Source organism: Peromyscus californicus, unplaced genomic scaffold (assembly GCF_007827085.1).
Source record: "Peromyscus californicus insignis strain IS unplaced genomic scaffold, ASM782708v3 Scaffold_6__1_contigs__length_162567912, whole genome shotgun sequence".
NCBI classification, from domain to species: domain Eukaryota; kingdom Metazoa; phylum Chordata; class Mammalia; order Rodentia; family Cricetidae; genus Peromyscus; species Peromyscus californicus.
Window position 1 is genome coordinate 142,614,210 of NW_026294584.1, and position 24,410 is coordinate 142,638,619.

Here is a 24,410-nt window from a genome sequence, read left to right on the forward strand (position 1 = left end):
AAAAAAAAATAAAGCAGATTATTCAGTGGCACTCACAAAGCCCTGAGATTTCCATAATGAAAAGTAGGAAGAACAGAAAACAATGGCCCCAGACTTGAAATGATGTCATTTAATGGGAAAAAAGGAACTGAAGCTGTCAGGAAGTCACTGTGATTGAAGACTCTTCAGGATGTGAGGTGCTTGGTCATGGCTCTCTTTCAGGATGGTGACCAGGAGAATAGTTTATTCAAAGAAATAGTTTCCTACCTGGAAATAAGACAGTTTTAACAATGAATACACAAATGTATATGTCTCTATATGTACATACATACATACATATATATGAATCTATAAATATAACATACATGCTGATATATAAGCATGTGTACATATATATTTATGACCTGTCAAATTATTCATAAAAATGAGAGATTTTTAAGAAGCATATGCATCGCTGTGAAGGCTTCAACACAATATCCTTACTTTTCTCTATGCTCTGCTTTGTCTTATTGGGAATCCGAAATGTTATCGATGCTGTAAGAATCAAGGGCATATTCATCTGAAAAATAAGAAGAGTATCTGTCTTTATCAAGTCTCCAACTGTGTGTAACTAGACTGTGGCAGGCCATACAAATACGTTAAATTGTATCTTTCCAATACGTTTTCAAGAGAAGTAATCCCTCATGCATTTGTCAATCCTTAAATATTCTCCTAAGGTAAGTTCTGTGATGGAATCCATTAAGTCAGCAAGGACAGAGTGTGTTATCTACGCCTTGACAGATTTTTCCGAGCTGGCCTTCCAGGGGATGTGTCACGGTCTCCACAACACACTAAGTGTTTTGAAACACAATCCAATATATTTTTTCTGTTAAGGTTTTCACTTCCATTCTTAAGTCAAAACCAGAGAAGCCGCATGCAATAGTCAATCTTTGATCCAGTAATGACAACAGAGAAAGGTTTAGAAGGTTAGCATTGTTTGTATTTCAAGTGAAGGGTGAGTCTTCACAATTCATCAAAGAGACGCCAAGTGTTAGGATACTTTGGGAACTGGCACAGTCAGAATCCACTTCACGGAATTAAAAAAATGTTACACAACAGAAAACCATCACTTGTTCACTTTTTGAAGACAGACAGTGATGATTTGGGGGAATGCAGTGGCTCAGAGTGTGAGCTACAGACATGTCCGACAGCTGTGACGTGGTTGCTTACCTTTCTTATAACTTTGGACCGTGACTGGGGCTGGCTGGATGTTGGACACAATGTTGGTTTGCTCGACAGAGAAGGTGACACTGGTTGGTGCCCTGGGAACCTAAAAAGACATGAATGATAAGCAAGTCCTAGTAGGTCTGAAAAAACAAAGTCACCGAGAAACTTACTCCACAAGCTCATGACCTACCTAATTAAAACCAGAAAGCCCACCACTATCTTATAGAATAGCAAAATAGCGAGTCAGCTGACATTAAATCATGTAAACACTTGAGTCACACTGCCTAGGTGAACACATTAGAGAATTGTCGGCTTGTGTGAGTAGGAATGATGTGTGCATAAAAAGGAAGGCTCTAAAATTCACATCACGGTTTGGAGTTCCTCAACCCCCAAAATAAAAATAGAATTACTATATGACTCAGAAAGCCTATTTGTGAGGATGCATCCAAGATAAATTAGATTATTATCTTGAAAAGGCACTGCCATGCTCACTTCAACATTGGTCACAATTGCCAAGGTATAGAAATAACCTGAAATAACCCGTGTCTGTTTATCAACAGATTGGTGGATATAGAAACTGCAGTATGCATACAATAGGAAATTATTTGGCATGTTAGAAGAAGAACAGCTTTCACTATTGACAAAGGAAGTCTGCTAGGTCAGGGAGAGTCAGTTTTTTTAGGGGTGTGGTCTCTGGTAGGTTGACCATGCTACAATGTGCATGTTCCATACCCATGTGCATATGAGTAGCACTAATTAGACCCATGGGTTATTAAAAAAAAGGACATGAAGTTTGGAGGGAGTGTGTGTGTGTAAGGTTCCTGGGAGGTGGTGTGGGGAATAAAGAGTGACTATGATTAAAATATGATGTATATGTGTATGGAACTCAGTAAGAATAAATTGTAGAGTATTATACTAAAAAGGTAATTATATGAAGAGAGGGTTGTTTGCTTGTTTATAATAATTAATCTGAAATGCATATGTATATCAAAATGTCACAGTATACATTTTAAATATACACAGTTTAAACAATAAAAAAATCATGTTATCCTTCATTGGAGTTCAAGTTGTAGAAGAATTAATTATTTGTCTTTGTAAATGACTCCATTACATTCTGTAAGGAATGAAGATGCCTCTAAATATGAGAACTATCTCGTCAGGCAACCATGCTTACATGAAATAACTGGTTAATACAAAGGACATGATTAGTGAGACAGAACACTGACTATACTCAACATCTCATTAAAACAATACGCTCTTTCACACACAGCTATGATAAATAGAAGTTTTCAAACATCCTTCAGAAGACAATGAAATAAAACTCAGAGACAAAGCATGAAAGAAAAAACTATTGCTGCTGAACTTACATCTTTTAAGTAGAGAAGAACGTGGCCTTTCTTTATGTCTGTCTTCGTTACTTGGCCGTTGTGTTTAAGCTTGGAAGAGATTGACAGGAAGGGATAAGGATCAGGCATTAGAATATCTGAGAGTCCCCCTCCAGAAATGAACACTGCGCCTTCTATTTAGGGAAACGTCCCTTGGTACCTCAGTGTTTCTGTGAGTATATGAGGGAACTGGGTAAGGAAATACATGATGAACCATGGGCATAATGACTGTACATTACTGCAGAATAAGAATATAGTTTGCACGCCTTTAATCTCAGCACTCGGGAGTCAGAGCCAGGTGGATCTCTGTGAGTTTGAGACCAGCCTGGTCTACAAAGCAAGTTCCAGGAAAGGTACAAAGCTACACAGTGAAACCCTGTCTCGGGGGTGGGGGGGAGGAGAATATAGTTTCTCCTCTTCCAGTACAGACAAAAGACACATGTGAAATCTGAAGACATATGCTTGGATGAAGGATTCCATTATTTAGTTTGATTTTTTTTTCTTATGTATTCCCATTTTCTCTGTGCTAGTGAACAGGGCCACTCTTATTTACCTCTTGGATGGATGATAGGACAGGAGTAAACCCAGAGAGCATCTTCACATCCACAAGGACCATATCGGAGCTTTCATGAGTTCCCGTATACCTGGAACGAAAAAGCAAACGCATTTCTACATGGATTTAGAAACATGAGCTCTCTCAGTGAGGGTGGCAGGCGAACAGATACATCAATAAGCATGGTGTCTGGAGAGCTGGCAAAGGCTGGAAGGGAAGGAGCTGGAAAACTTCATTCTCCAATGTCAAAGAATAATCACAGCTGCATCACAGTGGACGAGATGACAAGTGTATGATCTGACATTAGCTGGTACAGATGATGAAGTCTGTGGATGTAAAGTTTCCTCAATCTCGCAAAGTCGAAATTTACAGACAAAATTTCCGTGTTTATGTTATGTAGGTTCCTGTCAGCTTTAGATTTGCCCAACACTGGAGGAGATCTTCCACACTGTTGATCTGTCAGCAAGGCAACAGCTCCCAGGTTGTAGCTGAGGAGTGTGAACCACATATGCATAGATGGATCTTGTTGAAGATCTGCTACTGAACCAGGAGTGAAGTAACTGTGGTGTAGAATATCACCTGTCAACACGTGACTCACCATAGTCACCATCATTCAAACTTGCTTTTCTTCAGTCCTACTTGAAATAATTCTTTGATGTAACTCTCTAACCTAGAAGTGGATATCAAGATATTATACTTACTCGAGGGTCACTGTGAGGTCAAACTTAGTCTGGATTACATCTGAAGAGTTGCTTTCCCCCATTTTTAAGGAAAGGGAAAATCCTGATGCCTTCTTAGGAAGTGGCACATTGTACCTGAGGGTGGCCTGGAAAGGATAACATTTTACAAAGAATCTGTAGTAAGAACCGAAGGACCTGTTGAATATCTAACTCCATTACTAATGTACTTTACATCGCTATCATCAGGGGACCAGGATAAACTAAATGTAATTTTCATGAGACACAGCATGATGATGTAATTTGATGAGGATGGGATACTTCCTACCAGCAGTATTCCCTAAGAAACTTCTGTTAGCTAGCTGTGCTTATGCAAAACTGTCTAAGAATGAATTTAATTCACAAAAATGTTTAATTTGCATATCTGTGCTTATGTGAATGTATATGTGTATGGTGAGAGAGAGGGAGGGAGAGTGGGAGGGGGAGAGAGAGAAAAAAAACTAGAAAGAGGATCATGAAATGGTTTAATTTGTATATCTGTGCTTATGTGAGTGTACATGTGTATGGAGAGAGAAAGACGGAGGGAGAGAGGAGACTAGAAAGAGGATCATGAAATGGAGAGAAGAGCTCTTGTTTGGGAGGGGATAATGGAGTACATATGACATAAAAGAGAAGAAAGACAAATAAGAACAAAACATGCATGAAAGTGCTATCATGAAACCTGTTACTCTGCATGGCAACTTTATTATTTTTTAAAGACTTATTTATTTTATTTCATGTGTACGGGTGTTTTGCCTGCATCCATGCACCACTTGTGTGCAGTGCCCAAGGAGGCCAGCAGAGGGCATCAGATCTCTTGGAACTGGAGTTGTAACCGTAGACGCTGAGAATCAAACTCAGTGTCCTCTACAAGAGTAGCCAGTACTCTTAATCACTGAATCATCCTCTAGTCCCTCTGTGTCTTAACTTTAAAATGAATAAAAATGTGAATAACTTCTATATAACATAGCTTGTATTTTCTGCTATTGATTATAAAAACGTGAGGGAAGTAGAGATAATTACAGGAAGAGTCAAAATGACAAAACACTTCACATGTAACTGAACAGGGATCTGAATTCTTACAGGCAAGCTCAGTTCTCCCTCTGAGGAGGGCTTCCATTACCTGGATAAACGCACAGCCTTCTCCTTCTACAGCCACCGTGTACTGTCCGTGCCCTTTGGATAATTTTGAGCGCTGTACCACAAGGCGGTTATCATTGTCGACAGTGAAAACCTCCTCAGATTCTTCAGTGTTCACGGTGACGGTGTTTTGTGAGTTAGAGCCAGTTAACTTCATGTATCTGGTTAGGGCGAGAAGGCACACCGTGGTGTCCTGCATGGAACAGTGGTGCAAGGTCAGTCATGGTTGACCATGGACTTCCAGCCAGTTCCTACAAACATTCCTGAAGCTGGAAATAGGACAAGAAACGATGCCCCGAACAATAGAGAATGTTTACATGTGTGAGTCGCTGCCAATTCATTTTCTTTAGCAAAACAATTTGATTTTAGTTTTCTAAAGATATATAACCATCCCCACTGCTGAAAATCATGTCACGTGTAGTCAGAAAGTGAAGGTGTGGTACAATGTGATGACTTAAAGAGGGACCAAAGTCAGAAGAGGTCTTTGGAAATTCCTCAGCCTGCCATCTCATGGGGACTCAGCCTTAAAGGGGAGAAGGGAAACTCATGCAATGAACCTGCAACTCCCCTGACGTTCAATTCTTCCTGTTAGGGAAGGAATCATCCACTGCTTCATGGCCACTCATTTTCTTGTTTCCTGTGCCCTCTTTTTTCTTTTTTCTGATGTGGGGACCACAGAAGCAAGGAGAGATCTTTATTCCTAACTGACATGTGGTTTAACCATTGCACCATCAGATATCAACTGTACCAAGACTCTGTTCTTACACAGGAAATCTCTTCTAGACTAACATTCCACTGTGCAGTGGAGAGACAGACAGCCTGAATTCCTTAAAGGGAGGGTCTCATGCATCATCTAAAATAGAATCTCCTTGAAAGAGTGTCTGAAACACAATGACGAGCCCATGACTAAATAAAACAGGATTCAGAATATCAAGTGTGGAGGCTGGAGAGATGGCTCAGTGTAGCAGGAATCTTAAAAGTTCTTATTAATAAAATCAAACCTGAGCCAGGTATTGGGGTGAACACTGGAAGGTCAGAGAGACAGAACAAGTCACAGCTACCTCACCTCGCCAGATCCTCAGCTGGTCTTGTTTCCTCAGACTGGAGGCCTCTGAGTCCTCATCCAGAGCTCAGAGGTTAAGAGCACTGTTGCTCTTGCAGAGGACCTAGGTTTGATTCCCAGAACCCACATGGTGGCTCACAACCAACTCCAGATCAAGGTAATCTAGCAGGCATGTATGTGGTGCACACACGTGCATAGGAAACATTCATACACATAAAGCAAAATAAATAAATCTTTACAGAGAATATCAAAAGTTCTTCATTCCGGAATCTATGTTTGCATGACTGTTATTGTTGTCATCTAGAGTGGCATCTTCCGCATTAAACACATTCACCTCGTATCAGGCTAATCACCTGTATGGCAGAAAAGCCTCCGTGGGAGTTCATCTGCTGGGCGAGCCACTGAACAATCTTACTAGCATAATCAAGGTCCTGAGCGACCTGAGAAACGACAGCCAACAGCACATAGCACGTCTTCTCTGTCTCACCAGAAAGTGCCGAAGGAATGAACGATGGAGAGCCTTCTGTTTCGTGTTTCTCTTCTTTCTCCCAATGTATCATATTATCTGAGAAAACGGAGAAATGGGTCTCTATAAAAAGTATTTTCACAGTCCTTAGAACAAGCTCCTATAAGTTACCCATTCAGAGGGGACAGGTTCTAGTCTTTGGATTCTTGTTGTGGCCTGAATTTTAAATTCATATACTGAAGTCTTAACCTCAGAATGTGATTGGATTTTGGGATAGGATCTTTAAAGAGATTTAAAAAGTTAGCCAGTCTGTGGTATTTTTCCATACAGATCCTGGGAATAAGTACGGTGTCTCCTTAGGGTCATAAGTGGTTTCAGAAGTAATTATTGTCTGCAGCATGCTTAATTTCCTTTACTTCATCAGTTTGAGAAAAAAAATGGTGGAAAAGAGAAAGAGAGAAATTAAATATCTGACACTCTTTGAAGACACGGTGCTGCTGACGCGCTCTGCAGGAGAAGCAGAGGCTCCTTGGCGGAGGGAGGGCTCTGATCTGAGCCCTCAGCGAGAGTCACGCTTCCTTTTCAGTAGTTTCTCCCCTGCCAAGCCACATGGAATAAGACTTACTGATTTTTGTGGCAGATTGATCCAGGCTCTGGAGTAAGGATTTCACTTGCTGCTCTTTTCCAGCCAGTGCAAACACGTGAGCCAGAATAGCTTGTGTGTCGCTGTTGCTGTTGGTGACACCATTTGAAAATGCCTCCTCCAGACAATAGAGACCATTGCGGAGGGCGGGAAACTGGTGGGGAGGAAGAGATGCTCGTAAGTGACACCTGAACATTCATGAGTTTGCTGAATACTTAAGCTAACCCCTGCTTATAATGCAGTTTACGATGTATATTATATATCCCCGAAGCACATTTTACATAACAAACCTATCATATCTATTCACATACTCTATTTTTACTTACAAAACTGTCATGTATTCACATGATCTATCTTTATTAAGCAACAGAAAAATAAATTTGGACTATTGTTAGTATGGGAGAAACAAAATTTAAGGAGTAAAGTGAGTTTTGATATTAGATCGGCAATGTTTTACCTATAATATAAACCTCTTTCATGTCTCAAGACATACAATTGTATGTGTGTGGATGTGTGTGTGTATCCGTGTTGTGTATGTGTCACGGTGGTCAGAGGATGGATTTGGGTGCCAACCTGAAGACCACCAATTACCTCATTTGAGACAACGGCTAGAGAGTCCCAAGGATCCCCGCCGTTCTCCGTCTCCTCAGAAATAGGATTACAGGCATGTGCCACCACGTTAACCTGCATTTGTACACAGATTCTAGGAACAGAGCTCAGGTCTTCCTCACGCATGTGAGGCAAGTACTTTACTGAGTGATCTCCCCAGATCACACACAGTTCTTTTAGACCTAAAATGTTTTACTTTCATGCTTTAAATAGAGGTTTGTATTTCAAGATACACTAACCACCCTGAAAACACATAGTGTCTTTTTTAGGAACAGATTTTGTAAATGGATAGTCTGTGGACTGAAACCATATTGAAAATGCTTCTGTGACTTGAAAACAGACTTCTAGACCATGGATTTACTGAGGGCAGACATTCTTTTTCATTGATAGTTGCCTTTGTTTTTGATTCTGGGTCTTGCTGTATAGGCTAGACTGGCCTCAAACATTGTGATCCTTTTGCCTTGATTTTATGAACCCTGGAGTTACCACTGAACACTGGTGTGTGCCCTCGTGCCTGCCACAGCAGAGGTTCATAATCTGAAGTCCATGGCTGCAGTTCAGGGAACATATAAATACCTGAGATCTTATGAAAAAGTATTTTTTTCATGACTGTATCCAACCTGGGTGAAACCTCAATCCTATCAGTACACCAAAAGAATTTTGAATATCATCAGTTTAAAGGATGGTAATGGATTACATATTGTCTTGGTATCTTATCCTGTCTTTGAATTTCAAGTCATTCTGAATCCAGGTTCTATCTAAATAAGGTACGTTCAGCTAAGTGAAGCCAGAGATGATGGGAATTCATACACTGGAATCGAATCCAACTTCAAGGAACGCCCCGACGACATATGCAGTGAGCACAACATCCTCTTCATCACTGCCCTGAAAATGAAGGAACAGTGAGCTGTATTAGGATAGCAGAACACAAAAGAATAGCTGTTTCTGAATTGAGACTAACTAGGAAAAAATGCTTGAACAAACATTGTTATTCACAAAAACACTAACACATAGTTTTTAAGTTAGATAAATCATAGTCATGCTGAGTGAGATTCCATTAACACTCAATGGAGTAATTAAATAAAACATAAGAATTTTAAACGTATGTGAATTGTGCGTAAGTATATGGTATTATGTGGCCTGGTGTTTGGCCTGAATTGTGAGCAGCTCACATGGCTCTTTTGGTATTAATTTGAAGAAAGCAAAGAAACATTTTGCTGATGCGGTTGGACAGAAAGGAGATGAAAGACTTCATGGAAACTCCTGCCAAAGTGGCAGTTACATTAGCATCTTACTGGGGTCTACTGCTGTGATTAACACCATGATTGCTGTAATTTGCATGTAATTGGCCTCCATAAGCCCATAGGGGATGGTTGGTGGCTTTGTTGGAGTAGGTATGGCCTTGTTGGAGGAAGTGTGTCACTGTGGGGGTGGGCTTTGAGGTCTCCTATGTTCAAGCTACGCTCAGTGTAGACAGTTCACTTCCCATTGCCTGTGGATGAAGATGTAGAACTCTCAGCTCTTTCTCCAGCACCATGTCTGCTTGTACACTGCCTGCCATGATGATAATGGACCGAACCTCTGAAACTGTAAGCTGCCACCCCAATGAAATATTTTCCTTTAATAAGAGTTGCCGTGGTCAAGGTGTCTCTTCACAGCAATAGAAACTCTAAGACAAGACAATGACCAAGAGCAGCTTGGGGAGGAAAGGGCTTATTTTAACTCACAGACTGTAGTCCCAGAGGTTAGGGCAGAAACTCTAGGCTGAAGCAGAGGCCATGGAGGAATGCTGCTCACTGGCTTATTACCCCAAACTTGCCCGGCCTACCCTGAGGTGGCATCAGTCACAAAGGTCTGGGCTCTCCCACATCAATCACTAGTTAAGAAAATGCACCACAGACTTGCCCACAGGCCATTCTGGTGGGGACATTTTCTCAGTTGAGGTTCCTTCTTCCCAAACGACTCTAACTTGTGTCAAGTTGGCATAAAACTAGCCAGTACAGGTTATTAGGACTCATATATGAGTATAGTGAAAATTAGAGAAGAATTAAAAATGCATGAATTGCACACTGATATGCATAAAAAGCCCTGGAGAAAACCAGCATTAAACAAACCATGACTATGATGTTTTTGTTGTTGCAGTTTGGTTGGTTTTTGTTTTTGCTGTGCTGTTATTTTTTATACAGGGTCTTGCTATGTAGCCTTGGCTGGCCAGGAGCTCCCTAGCAGATAAGGCTGGCCTCAATCTCACAGAGATCCACCTGCCTCTGCCTCTTCAGTGCTGGTATTTAAGGTGTGGGCCACCATGCTTCACTTTTATTTTTTTGAGACAGACTCTCAGGTAGTTTACTTGTTAGTTGAGGATAACCTTGAACTTCTGCTCCTCCTGCCTCTCCCAATTCTCAAATACTGTGATTACAGGGATGTGCCACCAAATCTGGTGTGTGCCTGGTAGGATCTGTGTGGGACGAGGGGTTGAATCCAGGGCTTCATGCACACTGCAAGCATTTGTGAACAAAGTCCTCAGAAGGAAGTCACACCTGCCACAGAACTTTCTAGAGGGATCATTAACTGATTAAACCATCAGTGGTCGTGGAGAGGTTGGAATGTAGCAGTTCCAGAACCCTGTTCAGCTTTCTTTAACCTCCTAAATAGCTATTCCTTGAGCACCTCTGTGTCTGACCTAACATCCTGTGACTAACAGATAAAAACTGTTTGGAATATATTGACTTAACAGATCCATAGCTTCCACCAACCAACAGCTAAGAGTGTCATCAGACAGCATCTGAGTCCTGGGGTCACCGCGTTTTCCCTGCTTTGCTGTGACCGCCTCGTCAGTGTTCCCACTGATGTATTTGAAAAGTTCTCTGAGTTATGGCTTCCTTCGTTCTGTTACTTAAAAGCTAAATCAAATTGTTACAGAGTTGGAAGATGGAAGTTTGAGTAACCTCAATCTGTGTTCCTGGACCATGGTTACTCATGCTTGGCTTCAGAATAAATTCTCTCTCATTCTCTTTGAGGTGAGAGCTGTGTTTTTTTGTGTTGACACACTCTACCAACTGAGCTAGCTGCATTCCTACCCTGAGACTGGGATTTAAACCTTAGGATTAAGGCACAGAAAGGAATTCCTCACACACTCAAGACTCCCTCCTGTCTGACTCCAAATTCCCAGAAGCTTTCTCAGCTGATTCCTGTTTTTTTTCCCTCCTCTTCCCAGTTTAATGATTGCAGAAGCCTGACTCTGTGGAAAGACTAAAGGCTGAAGAAGGCAAACAAAAGGCTCACGTAGGGTTAAACATTCGCGAAGCAGGACTGATGCTCATGGAGAGGATGCAGGGGACCTGTGACTAGAGCAGACTCAAAAGGCACGACATTCACAAGGATGAAGCGGTCCAGACGAGGGAGGCAACGGAGGCAGATGCCACAGAGAAACGGAAAGAACGACTCAGTCCCTTACCTTCCCAGCACTGTCGACAGGCTCGTCCTCATCGTCCCTTCTAAAGCATCCGTTTGCTCTCTGTTTGCTTGAAAGCCAGATTAAGGTCTGTTTGGGGACCGACTCTTCAATGAAAATATATTCCTTCATTCTCTCAAATGTCTTGAAAGTAAGGGCACTAAGCCTGTAATGGGGATCATCAAAGCAGAAGTTAGGGGGAAAGTTGATGTCGGCTGCTCAGCGGGTTCATCGGTGATGTTCCCTTTTGGTAATGCATTCATACAACTTGTCCAATGTCGACAGTTACTAGTCTTGATTGGCAGTAGCCCTTTCATTGGGGTCAGTAAAATACGATGGAGAGCAAATCTGTAGAAATTAGAGCAGGTGGATTTTTGCCACCCAAAGTTCTGGCTGTATAGTCCATTTGATACACATACCCAGAAACAGGACTGGTATGATCTATAACCCGATGCTATGGGGCCTTCTAGCTTCCTTTCCTGGCATCTAAATGAGACTGAGAGGCACAGAGTAAGATGTGACACTTGCCATGGAGCTGATGAGCTGTGACATCACAGAGAGCCATCACTAAATGATCACACAGCCAAGCAAGTTGCATGAGACTATGGGGATATTGTTGCAAACAATACATTTTTGGGTTTGTTTTAGTCTCTGTAAATCCACTTTGAAACTCACTTGGCTGGAGATGCCCCACTGAGCACTAGCTGCTCTCACCTTCTTGCAAGACATGCTTAGAAAAAACCCTATACTATTGAAAACGAAGTTTTTATCTCTCACCATGTGCTTCCTTTCTGATTGCTCTGGCAGAACATGCTGTATGAACCATCATAGTTTTTGAAAGACAAGTGCTTCTGGTAACCTAAAACACAACACAGGAGGCAGCTGATTTTTAGCCTGAGAGAGAAGAAAACGAACGGCATAGACTGGGTGAATGTAAGCCCTGGGATGTGCTATTGTGATCACTTCAACTTCGGTTCCTGAAACTTCAGGTTGTCTACCTCTGTGTAGACAGAGAATGCCTTATTTAAAAGCTGTGCTCACCGATCAGTACCTTTCCCTTAAGGTTATTTTACTTCACTCAGTTTTACCTTCCTAAGGAGAAAACCCAAATTGCATTTCCTCCTGGACCTGTCCTCAATATCACATTTTTATGTTGCTTGTATACTGTCTTTGAACATTCAGATCCAATCACCTCCCTGCATTGGAGCACAGCCGAGCAAGCAGGTCTAGGAGCTGACAAATGAATCATTTTCAGCTGCTATTCACAACCAAAACAAGTAAGATATTATGGTAACTATGACGAATTTACAAATGAGTTCATTGATGCTAACTTCATCACCACCACGGTCCAGGGAGCATCTTGGAGGAGGAGACAGAACGCAAGAGCCAGAGGGTGGGGAGGAGTGCTGTGGAGTGCTGTCTTTAGAGCATGATGCAGCTGTTACAACTGTGAGCTCACATCGGCTGTGGTTACCTGTGCAAGATCTACATAAGATCAAGCCAGTTAAATCCCTGGCATAGATGGGGTAGATGATCCCCAGACTCAGTTCTATACTAAGGAGCTACTGGAAGTGAGTAGCTGCTGCAGGTGGAAGACTCATTCTTTATTGAGGGTGTGGCCACCGGTAGGTGTCTCCTGTTCCAGGGGAGGGCCCTATGCCCATGCACATATGGGCTGTGCTAACTGGACTTGGTGGGTTATATTTAAAAAAAAAAAAAAAAGACATGAAGATGAGAGACAGCATGTTGGGGAGGGTGAGGTGGGAGTTGAAGGGGAGATGTAGGGGTGGATATGACCATATTTTGTTGTATGCATGTATGAATAAAGAACATTTAAAATAAAGATGAGTTCCCAATTTGAAACAACAGTTCTATATCATAAGGTTAAATGATAGACACAGATATTATTATTTATTTTCACAACAGCGTTTCTCTGTGTTACAGTTCTGGCTGTCCTGGAACTCATTCTGTAGACCAGGCTGACTCACAGCGATCCACCTGCCTCTGCCTCCAAGTGCTGGGATTAAAGGCGTGCACCACCACTGCCCAGCGGACACAGATTTTAAAGTTAAAAAGGAGCATACAGCTAGGACCCAGAGTACCTAAAAGGTTCACTTTTGTCTCACCGGGGGACCACAGAGTAAGGCTGACCATGTTTGACATCAGTTGCAATTGATTTCATCTCTGTTGGCAGAAACTCCTTATCCACTCACCATTAGTTAAGAGCAGTAGAGCCTTGGATTTGACTTCTTCTGTCAGCTGTTGGGTAGCGTTCAGGTAGTCGAGTATGTAAGTGTCAGACGCTAGTTGAGCAATGTTCTGCTCGCCACACCCATAGGGCGTATGGAGAAGGCTGTCTAGATTCTGCATTGCGACTCCGAGAATGTCTCCTAAAGACAGAAAAGGAGAGTCATTCACTCACGCTCATGCTGAGCTGCTGCCCCAGCATTATAACTTGTGGTTGTTAATGCATGGTGGGGTAGAAAACATTTAAAGTTGGCTCTAAAAAGTATAAACAGGAGGCTGGAGAGGTGGCTCAGTGGTTAAGAGCCCATGCTGCTCTGGAAGCAGACCGGGATTCAATTTCCAGCACCCAGATCAGGTGGCTCACATCTGTCTCTAACTTCCCTTCCTGGGAATCAATGCCTTTAGCCTCTTTGGGCACTGCACTTATGTGCACATACTGCCCCCTATACACATAATTTAAAATAAAGTAAATAAAACCGTAAACAAGTTCAAGTTTCTTAGAGGGAATCTAAGGCAGTGTGGAATTAGAGGGGCTTTGAGTATGAAATGTTCCTGAAAATTTCATCCCACAGTAAAGTGGATGCTTGGGAAGTGTGCTCCTTACTGGCTTGCTTCTACTCTGTGGTTTTAGATATTGACCCAATGAAATACAAACTATAACCCATCCCTCTACCTCAGGCTTGAAAGTTGATGATAGACAAATGACTTTATTTTAGGAAACATATCTTTTTTTTTTAACCAAGAAAATTCCCAGTATCACAACATATCATAATCTCCAAGAGGCTAATTTAGCATTCATATTTACAGGTCATAACAGGGTCTCCCATTTCCTGAGCATCTACCATTACCCACCAGTGTAAGTGCCTCATAGAGATTCAGGTCTGGAAACTCCCACGCCTTCAGATCCCACATGGAAACAGGCAGAAAAGGTGGTCTGAACACATTTCCTGCCCCGATAGCTTAAGAAAATATCTCCATTTGGTTATTTTAGGACCTTTTGTAGACAACCTCAATGAAGATTTTCAAATCACCATGACACAGAATTTGATAAACTCACCTACAACCGTGACAAAGGATCTGGCTGACCCTTCCACTACATCACTTGGCAATTCCAGAAGTATTTGCTTTGAGGCTTTGGTACCTGAAAGAAAATACCCATACAGATAATGCAAAGACTTCCCTCTACAAGTCACAGCAGCAGAGTTTTGGAATAGCTGTATTAAGGAGAAAAGGCCATTGGTTAGTTTTGCTATTGGACAAAATGAAATTGTGAATTGGGGAGAGTGAGATGGTTCAGAGGGTAATGGCATGTGCCACCAAACCTGGTGGTCTGAGTTCAATGCCTGGGACTCACCGAGTAGGAGGAGAGAAGGAACTCCTGCAGGCTGTCCTCTGACTTCCACCCCCCCCCCCCCAATGACATGCAGTGCACACACGCACACAAATAAATGCAATAAAGTTTTTAAAAATAAACTGAGGATTTGAGCTAGTTTAGAATAACAATCCATTCAGAAAATGATGTATACTTTGTCTTCGACAGTGATCTTCATTTTCTATCAGTCCAGTACTTAAACTGTGTATGAAAAAAATGGAAGATATGACTCATAGCTCATAGAAGGAATTCTCAAAGACTGAGTAAACATTAAAATCAGATTACCAATAACCAGCTAAAACAATACTCAGGATGACCACAAATCAGGTAACAGACTATTTTGTTTTTTTTTTTTAATTTCTTTTTATATTTTTTTTATTAAGAGATTTTTCTACTCATTTTACAGATTCCCCTGTCCTCCCTCCTCCCACCTCCCAGCCTTTCCCCCAACTCACCCCCCATTCCCACCTCCTCCAAGGCAGGGTCTCCCCTGGGGAGTCAGCAGAGCCTGGTACATTCAGTTGAGGCAGGTCCAAGCCCCTCCTCCCTGCACCAAGGCTGAGCAAAGTGTCTCAGCATAGGCACTAGGTTCCAAAAAGCCAGCTCATGCACCAAGGACAGGTCCTGGTCCCACTGCCTGGGGACCCCTATACAGTTCGAGCTAAACAACTGTCTCACTTATCCAGAGGGCCTAGTCCAGTACCATGGGGGCTCCTCAGAGACTATTTTGTACCAAGAATATAAAAGCAACCACTATGCTAGTGTTAATTTGAAAAATCTCGAGTTTTCCATTGATCAAGATTGTGAGGCAGTCTTATGAACAAAGAAATCAAAATATACAAGATGGAGAAAATAGGCAAAGGTAGACTAATCTTATTAGACAAATAAATAAATGTAATTCATTAATACACATTTGCTTGCTAAAAATTATATATCAATGAAGATAAAACATGAAATAAAGTAAAACCACCAAGAGGAACTCAAAATGCATCCACATGGCAAGTGGGCTCGTGGCTCGTGGCTCGTGGCTCGTGGCTCGTGGCTCGTGGCTCGTGCATAGGTCAAGGAAGTAAATCTGCCCTACTTACAGATTTCTCTAGGACCAACTGACCACGTGGAGGGCCTTCTTACCTTTTGTGCAGATAAGGAAACTCTGGCTTGTTTCTTTTTCAATACCTTCAGGCTGTTAGAGCGTAAACAAAACCAAGAACAGAATAGTAAGTTGGATCATTTCTCCATGAAGGAAAAGAGACCAAACCTCAGTTACCAGAGGCATGGCTGGCTCAGGGTTTCTCTTGGAACCATTCCTTGTCCCTGTCCTTATGATGTGGAAGTCTCTGTACAGTACCAACATCCCTTCACGCCCTCGGCTCCCATAGGCTGTGCAAAGATAATCCTGTGTCATTGCGTGACACTTTCAACTGCCCTATTGATATTTATTTTTTATTGACGATAACAGGAACTGCTCATGAGCATAGAGCAAATGGATTTGACTCTCGAACTTTGGGATCAGTTGAAAGAAGGGGTGGGGAGGAGATCTATAGGCTGCTTCACACCAAGAAGGGAGTCCAGAAAGCGTACAGCATGTTTCAAGGGGGCTCATCATCTTTGGGGAGGCTCTGGTTGGTTGGTTGGGTTGAGAGCTGTTGAGAATAGAACCCAGGGCCTTGCACAGCTAGGTGAGTATTTTCTCATTGAGGCCTATGGGAAGGCCTGAGGTATTGATGGATATATAATACTGTAATTTGTTCAAAGCAGAAGGTTTGTGTCAAAAATAACTTTGGTCAGTTAAGCATTTGCAAGAAGAATGTCCTAGTTTATCGTTAGACACTGTTTCCCATCAGGAGGAACTTGGGATTTCATATGTACATACCTCTACCAGTAAGCCTTTGACCACGGTGTCTTTCCAGTTGACATCTTGCTGCTTACTGGCATCGTTTGGGCAGCCACTGCTTTGTTTGGACGTAGCCACTACGGTAATATTCACTTTGCCTGGAAAACATTGCCAAGCATGAGATAAAGAATACTGGACACTTTCTCCAATGGGAGATGCTTCAGGCCTGTCAGTCTTGTCTTGAATGGGATACACCAAACTCTACCATCACACCGAAGTTTAGATCAAACTACCTGCTTCTTCTCCTGCCTGGAGATAAGGCAATAAGTATGTCTTGTTCTACTTATTTCAAGATTCCCTATAGTAAGTCACTCATTTACTCCCTTAGAACTTACAAAAGTTCTTTTTTTTTTTTATTAATTAATCAAACTTCAGGTTTCAATTGGGGTTGCACTGTTTTAGAGTCCGAACCAACGTTTTCCTTGGTATTTTCTTTAGGAGGAATAGAGTCCAGTACTTAAAAGTCTGGGTTAGGCTACTCCTCCCATCCCCCAGTCATCAAGCTTGTTTGGCCAAAGGTTTGCTGGCCTTGGCCCCACCAAAGAAGTAGTGATTCACATAACGGCCACCCTGAATGGTCTGCGCCACCACGTTGGTGAGATGGCATGCCAACAGCAGGTAATTTCGAGGCTGGACTCGGTAGGCAAAGCGCATGAAAGCCATGGAGTAGAAGATGAGCGCCGTCGTCATGCGGCCGCTGATGATGTCGGGAGGCGCCCTCATATCCTTGAAGGCGGCCAGTGGAAGGCCCCAGTTGGCCACCGGACCCCAGAAGTGGGTGCTGGTTATGTAATCCCGGAACTCCTTGGTTTTTACATATTCATGAGTTTTCCGCACTAGCCCTGCAAACCCTGCCATGGCCGCCCCAGAGGGAGGAGTGCCAACGGCCAAGCGGCCAGCCAACAATAGAGCACCGAATGCCGACCTCACAGCTGACCCTGACGCAGCAACAGCCAGCGGCCAACTTACAAAGTTGTAAGAAAGGTAACATTCTATGAACCTGTGCCAACACCTTGATATTGTTTATAAAGATGACATTGGACAATATAACATCAGATACCTGGGCATTCTCTCCTTCCTTTCTTTTTTACTTTACTTTCTCTCTCTCTCTCTCTCTCTCTCTCTCTCTCTCTCTCTCTCTCTCTCTCTCTCTCTCTCTCTCTCTCTCTCTCTCTCCCTCCTCTCCCTCCCTCTCCCTCCCCTCTCTTCCCCTCCCCTCCCCTCCCTTCCTCTCTCTTTCTTTTTTGAGATAGGTTCTCACAGTGTAGTCCTGGCTGACCTGGAGCTCACTACATTGACCAAGCCTAGAATTCACAGAGATCTGCCCACCTCTTCCTTCCTAGGGCTGGGACTAAAGGCCTGCACCACCATTCATGGCAATAACCAGGGCTTCTAATGTTTCCCAGGATCAAAGAAAAATACCACCACACCTGGTAATAACTGGGGTTTCTTTTTTTTTTTTTTTTTTTTGGTTTTTCGAGACAGGGTTTCTTTGTGTAGCTTTGCGCCTTTCCTGGAACTCACTTGGTAGCCCAGGCTGGCCTCGAACTCACAGAGATCCGCCTGGCTCTGCCTCCCGAGTGCTGGGATTAAAGGCGTGCGCCACCACCGCCCGGCTCTTAACTGGGGTTTCTAATGCTTTCTAAGATCAAAGAAAAACAGTAAAATATGATACAGCACAAGGACCACCAGATATAAACTGAATGCTGGCAAGAAATCCATTGATTTTAATTTCTGTGGTATCAGTATGTAATCAAAACTGATCTCCAGTTTCCTTGTTTATAGAAATTGGATTGGGAAAGCTACTCACAAGGCTTAATATCGCCCATGTGCTATAAACATAGCCAACATATTGTTTTTGTTTCTTTGTTGTGAGTTCTGCTCATTTCTTTCTTTGCTTTGCACAGCTGTTGAACACCACAAAGACATAGCAGCGAGTGCACTATTCTGTCCCACTTTCCAGAGCAAAATATTTGAAGATCTTACATAGCATAAGAGTTAAAGTTTAAGTCTAATAGAAAAATGGTCTGAGGTGAATCAACATCACAGCTGAATCTAAAAACATCTTATATTCTCCACTGACATAATAATACAAGAAAATGAATAAAAGAATTTTAATGACATAATTTTTAAAAGTCTTCTCAAACTAAGAATCATCTACATTTTGCATTTCTGGTTCACTAAACTATGAATTTTCTTCTTCTCCTATGTCACTAGCAAGAGACTTCTAAAGCTACTTTCCTAAACTGCCAGGCACTAGAGCAAAGTTCTCAATATTTGATCCGATGGTTGGATTTTAGTAGTTGGTGACCTATTTAGTACATTTAGTTAAAAAAAAAAAAACCAATGGCTCTCATAATTGATGATGGTGGCTGAGGAGAAATTTTTGTAAAAGTGGCATTTTATGTGATTGTTAGGAAAAGCAGCAAATGCCAGAATCAGGGTAGCCTTAAAGAGATGTGGTCTTTATTTGGGAATATGATATGTGGATTTGATAAATCACACAAATCAGCATTTGTGCCATATTTTAATCTTATTATACTTTTTATGTGAATGAATGGAGTTTTGTTCCACAGAGTAGTAGCAACGCGGAGCTGTAGGGCTGGAGAGAGGGCTCGGTGTCTAAGGGCACTTGCTGCTCTTGTGGAGGACCTGGGTTTGTTCCCAGTACTCACATAAGGCAACTCACAACCATCAGGTTCTAATGGAACACCCTGTTCCTGATTCCCTAGGCACCCACATGTACATGGCGCACATACATACATGCAGGCACATATATACACACAGAAAATAAAAAATACTTTTAAACAAAGAAATTATAAGAAATTTGAATATAGAGAAATGAATAAAGGAAATTAAAAATATGATGCTGAAGAAAATCATGTTTCTTTAGAAAATCTAAGAAAAACAGAGGTTGATAAAATGTGGGTCAATCCATGAAGGACTGCTGCTTACCCAGTGTTTTTGGTATAATGGTCCAGACATACGTTTTCTGTTCTCCAGCCTGGAGAACATCACTGCCATTGGTACTCAGGGTGTTGCTATTTGCTTCATAATCCTCAGATGATTCTAGCCGAACAGAAATCTGAGAACAGAATAATGGCCACAAGGGTAGCACTTTAAGTTTTCACTCTCCTTTGCCTGAAATTCTACAGTTTATCGCACAATGGTTTCTTCAACATCTTCAAAGAACCTGACATTTTTCATTGTAAGGTTTTCTTTATTTTAACTTAGCAAAATGAAAAGATGCCCAAGGACTCATTCACAAGTTCACAAAATAGTAGAATGTGGATCATCACAAAATGTCATTCTCACTAAAATTTCAAGTCATTGTTGTGATGTAAAACAATTATTTCTGGGGCTGCAGAGTTCACCCAGCAGGTGAGAGCACTTGTTGCTTTTGCAAACAACATGGGTTCAGTTCTCAGCATGCATGTGGCAGCTCACAACAGCCAATAACATCAATTTGAGGGGATCTGATGTCCTTTTCTGACCTCTGTGGGCACCAGAAATGCACATGGTGCATGTGCATACATGTAGGCACAACAATCATACTCAGAACATAAAATTAGAAATTTAAATAATTATTTCTAAAGATTATAGGAAGAAATGACTTCCTTATAGTATGAATTTTCATTTGTTAATAGACTGTGGTGATATTTAATGAAAAAAATTAGTGAATAATTTAGCTTGCTGGATCTTTGTCTCCAGATTAAAGGAGCTGACTTACCTCTACACACGTGGTCAGGTAGCTGAAGACAGTGACTACCACGTCACTCTGTTCATTTCGAACGACAGAAAAGGGTGAGGCGATTTCAACGAAGAAGGGCCGGGAGATCTGTAGATATGCTTTGGGTGAAATGCCAAACCCAGCGTCACCGTTCACACAGAAGGCGCTGGCCTCCCATTGGGTTATAGTATCGGGGACAAGGAATGAGACGTTTGCTGAACCTGAGGAACTGAAAAGATAGGCTGTGGATTGTGGGAGCCCGTTCTCGGGTTCCTCGTGCCTTTACCCAGAAGGTCCGCATAGAGGGTGATTAGGACCACGGGCCTGAGTGCAGGTGTCTGAGATGGTCTGCACTTGGCTGTGCTGGGGGAGGAGGTCTTTTGCTCCACCCCTTGGCGTCTCTATAAAAACCCTGGGGCAGAGACAGTCGGGGCCCGTTGGAATAGGTTCCAGGTCCTCTCGAGGCTATCCTTTATTTTCTATCTGTTTATCTCCGCGATATTCTCCGCAATGAATCCTTCTATCTAATATTTCCTGCTGCTCGCACTCAAGAAAACTCTGGGGAACTGTGGGGGTGGTTGGGTAAACGCCCCACAGAATGGCGCCATGAACAGGGACTAAAGAAGAAAAAAAAGACTAAAGAAAATAAGGGGGGACTAAAAAAGGGACTAAAGACAAATGAACAGGGACTAAAGACAAAGTAATGGGGACTAAAGATAAAGGAAAATAATAGTTTTATTACAGAGTTTTTGGCGAAAGTGCTGAGTCAGCCCTGCCAGTGGATAAGGCATGCCGGTGTTATGAAAAATATATATTTTTTATATATATTGAGAGGCAGGGGTTTTATCCTTGAGAGAAAAGGAAAGCGGACTGGAAGGATGTCCGATGCTGCAGCGAAATTCTCTTCTGTCAAAATTTTCTATCTTGTATCGCTTTCTCAATTTCTATCTGAAAAATAAGGCATAGGGTAGTAATATAGTTTAGGAAAAACTTAGAAGTGTAAGATTGTGTAGGAAAAAGATAAGTAAGGCAACTAGACAGAAAAACTCTTCAATTTTCTAACTTTGGGGGCTCTGAATGCAAACTGGGAAAAAATCTTTCTTTGGGCTTTACGGGTAGTGAAAAAGCTCTTCTTTGAGCTTATGGGAAAGAATAAGTTTCCTATGGAAGCTTTTGACCTGGGGACAGCTGAAATGCTAAGTCCAAGCGGCAGGAGAAAGTGATTTCTCCCTGATGCAAAAATGGGGGTGTAAAAAGCCAAAGTTTAAAGTTGGGAAGTTTTGGGAAAAGTTGGTCTTTCTCTCTTGGGGAAAACTTTCTCTTAAACTTTAAAGCTTTTCTTGGAAAATTTGGGGGAAAAAAATCTCTAAAAAGCCTTAATCTTTCTCAAACTAAAAGCTCTCAAACTTAAAAACTAAAGCCTTTAACTTTCTCAGGACAAAAATTAGAATCACCTGAAGATATTAGTATGGGGACCAACTGTGATTAGCTCTAAGGGAAAACAACCCTCTTAAGACAGCAAAACCTCTAAGTTCTGTCTTTCAAGCTTTAAAAATCCTCCCTGCAATGCAGGAGGCAGGGACAAGTTCCTAAAAACCTTCTTCTAAGCTCTGTCTCTTCAAGCCAGTAAAAGACAGTGGGTCAGAGTACCCTGAGGGAAATGCTTGGGAGAGTGTGGGTAAAGAGCTTTGGAGAGCCCAAAAGGGCAGGAAACTTTACCTGAGAAAAGCAAAAAAGCCAAGCTTTTCAGTTACAGCCAAGCTGAGGCACCAAGGGTTTTGTTTGAGCGTTTCAGAATGAAAAGGTGCTCCTAATCATCCTAATGCAAAGATCCCCTGAAGCAATGCAAACTGTTAGCACTGTATCCTTGCTTCTGACCAAAAACCCAGAGGCGACTGGCCAGCATCTCTGAGTTGGAGTGCATTTCGGGGATACTAGGGTTCCTGCAGTTGCAAACTTTCTGGAGCACAGAGCTGAGGCAGGAAGGTGCAGGACCCAGGGGAATATTGCCAATGAACAAACAAAACTAAAGCCGGTGGGAACAGCAAAGTTGTCCACTTTCCTACAAGTCCCGGGTTGATAGGTCCACAGCTGCAAAAAGAAATCTGAGAAAAAAACTTTCCTATCAGAGTAAGGACCTTTCTGGGAAAACAGTAAAGCTGAACTGTGTCTGAAGCAGTTGTGCTGCTGAGTCAGAACGCTGTCTGGGGAAAGAGCCCAAGCCAGGGCAGAACAGAACTATCCAGGAGTAAAGCTTTCTTTTCTGTCAGAGAAAGCGCCTCTTTGAGAAAAGCTTTGTTTCAACTGACTCCCGTGAGATGGCGGGGAGTGTAGCCCTAAGGGGTGCCTCTGGCATAAGCTCTGTCCTTTAGCACCCAGACAAGCAAATGCAACCCATTGGGGGGACTGGGCCAGGTGAAGGCCTGATGAGGCAAAACACCTGTCCTAATGGGAGTTTAGAAGTGGCAAAAACCTCCCTTGGTTAGATTTTCACAGTCTGTATGCAAACCACACAGACCCGAAAACAAACGGACAAAAAGCCCCTACCTTCAGTAGCAGGGAAAGCCGCCACTGTAGTGTCGGAAACTGTTTCTGGGGTAGAGGGGATAAACTGAGACCAAACTGGGAACTGTCTGGGAGAAAGACTCTGAAGAAACAGAAGGGACATAATCCTCCCCAGAAATATATGACCTGAAAAAGCTGCTAGAATTTAAGGCAGATTTGGGGAGAGAAAAAAGCCCCTACCTCCAAAGGCAGCTAGCAGAGGAACAGAGCTGCAGACAGATACCTGAAGCTCTGCATCTGGGAAAGGGAGGAACAAGTAAAATGAGAATAAAATCAGTGGGAGAAAATCTCTCTGAAAGAGCTATGGAAAAGCTGTTGTATATGATCTTGTTTTTCACTGACTGGCTAAGACAAACACAAGCCCTGAGGATAGTTGCTATCAGAAATGCCAGCTTCAATGCCGGCTAACAAGGCAGGTGCAGTTCTGATTTGGGGGCCAGTGTCAAATGAAGGAGAGACACCAGTTGAAGCCAGCTGAGAGACCAGAAATCTCCCAATGTGCCATAGTTGAAAATGTAAAATGCTTGTTCAAATCTCCCATTGCAAAAGCAAAAAACTTTGTTCAAACCTCCCGGGCAAAAATTTGTAAGCAAGTCTGGTAAAAGAGAACCAGTTGACTCTCAGACCCAAAAAGAACTATGGGAAACGACTGATATAAGGGAAATGATATAAGGGACTGATATTATTATGGACTGATATAAGGGAAATGCATTCTGGGAAAGGTAGTTTTTCTGCTAAAGATGGCGACATAGCCCTGAAACACCTTTTGTCAGCTCGAAAATACGTTCCTGGTAAACTTAAAATACAGCTTTTAAAAGAATAAGGAGGAAAAAACATCTAAGAGTTTGTGTCACTTCCAATGAAAAATTGAAAGGATACGGAACTAGGTGCTTCTCAGTTTGGGGCTCCGTTGGTAAAATGCCTTATTTACCCTAATAGCTGTGCAAAGTTTTTTACAGTAGTTGGAAGACAAAAAGCTACCTTTAAGAGCAAGCAAGCCACTTTAAAATCCTTAAAGCAAGAAATCAGTTTATACACTGAACGTTGTCTTAGATATGAAGAAACTTATGTTGAAATTAAAAAAATTCTTTACCTCTAGAACAAACTGCCTGCAATGAGTGATTCCTTTGCAAATCTAATTAAGGGGATAAGAAACAGGCATTCAAAAAGAAATGACTGCTTTATAGATGGGAAACAAAGTTCCGAAAATCTAGCTGTCTTACAAAAGAGTTGCTTCACCTGAAAGTTCCTCATAAGAAATCAATACTAAATATTACAGCTGCTAATAACATCAGGAGTTAAAGCTAACGAAGTGAAAATACTAAATACAGTTCGGAGCTGTGCCGCTTTTGGCTTTACTAGCTCCTTTAGATTTGGCGAAGAACTTT

The 24,410-nt window shown here is 42.1% G+C and overlaps 2 protein-coding genes across 2 annotated transcripts in view; both read right to left on the reverse strand.

The window, feature by feature from the left end:
* Positions 1-485: 485 nt before the first annotated feature.
* LOC128099421 (ovostatin homolog) overlaps positions 486-24,410 on the reverse strand; it is a 48,029-nt gene continuing 24,104 nt past the window's right edge. The window contains exons 19-35 of the mRNA XM_052721330.1: positions 20,458-20,686; positions 19,683-19,812; positions 16,707-16,825; positions 15,965-16,016; positions 14,519-14,602; positions 13,428-13,604; positions 11,992-12,073; positions 11,218-11,380; positions 8,571-8,645; positions 7,134-7,305; positions 6,396-6,607; positions 4,963-5,172; positions 3,825-3,949; positions 3,124-3,214; positions 2,553-2,621; positions 1,189-1,288; positions 486-538 (exon numbers count right to left, since the gene is read on the reverse strand). Of these exons, the coding sequence (XP_052577290.1) occupies positions 486-538; positions 1,189-1,288; positions 2,553-2,621; positions 3,124-3,214; positions 3,825-3,949; positions 4,963-5,172; positions 6,396-6,607; positions 7,134-7,305; positions 8,571-8,645; positions 11,218-11,380; positions 11,992-12,073; positions 13,428-13,604; positions 14,519-14,602; positions 15,965-16,016; positions 16,707-16,825; positions 19,683-19,812; positions 20,458-20,686 (2,143 nt within the window). The remainder of the gene's footprint in view (positions 539-1,188; positions 1,289-2,552; positions 2,622-3,123; positions 3,215-3,824; positions 3,950-4,962; positions 5,173-6,395; positions 6,608-7,133; positions 7,306-8,570; positions 8,646-11,217; positions 11,381-11,991; positions 12,074-13,427; positions 13,605-14,518; positions 14,603-15,964; positions 16,017-16,706; positions 16,826-19,682; positions 19,813-20,457; positions 20,687-24,410) is intronic.
* On the reverse strand, positions 17,226-17,585 carry LOC128098636 (mitochondrial pyruvate carrier-like protein). The gene has a single exon (XM_052719932.1). It carries the CDS (start codon positions 17,583-17,585, stop codon positions 17,226-17,228), a length of 360 nt encoding a protein of 119 aa, XP_052575892.1.

Excerpts from the sequence above, each read along its gene's own strand:
- LOC128098636 (XM_052719932.1), bottom strand. The coding sequence starts at position 17,585 with ATGGCAGGGTTTGCAGGGCTAGTGCGGAAAACTCATGAATATGTAAAA.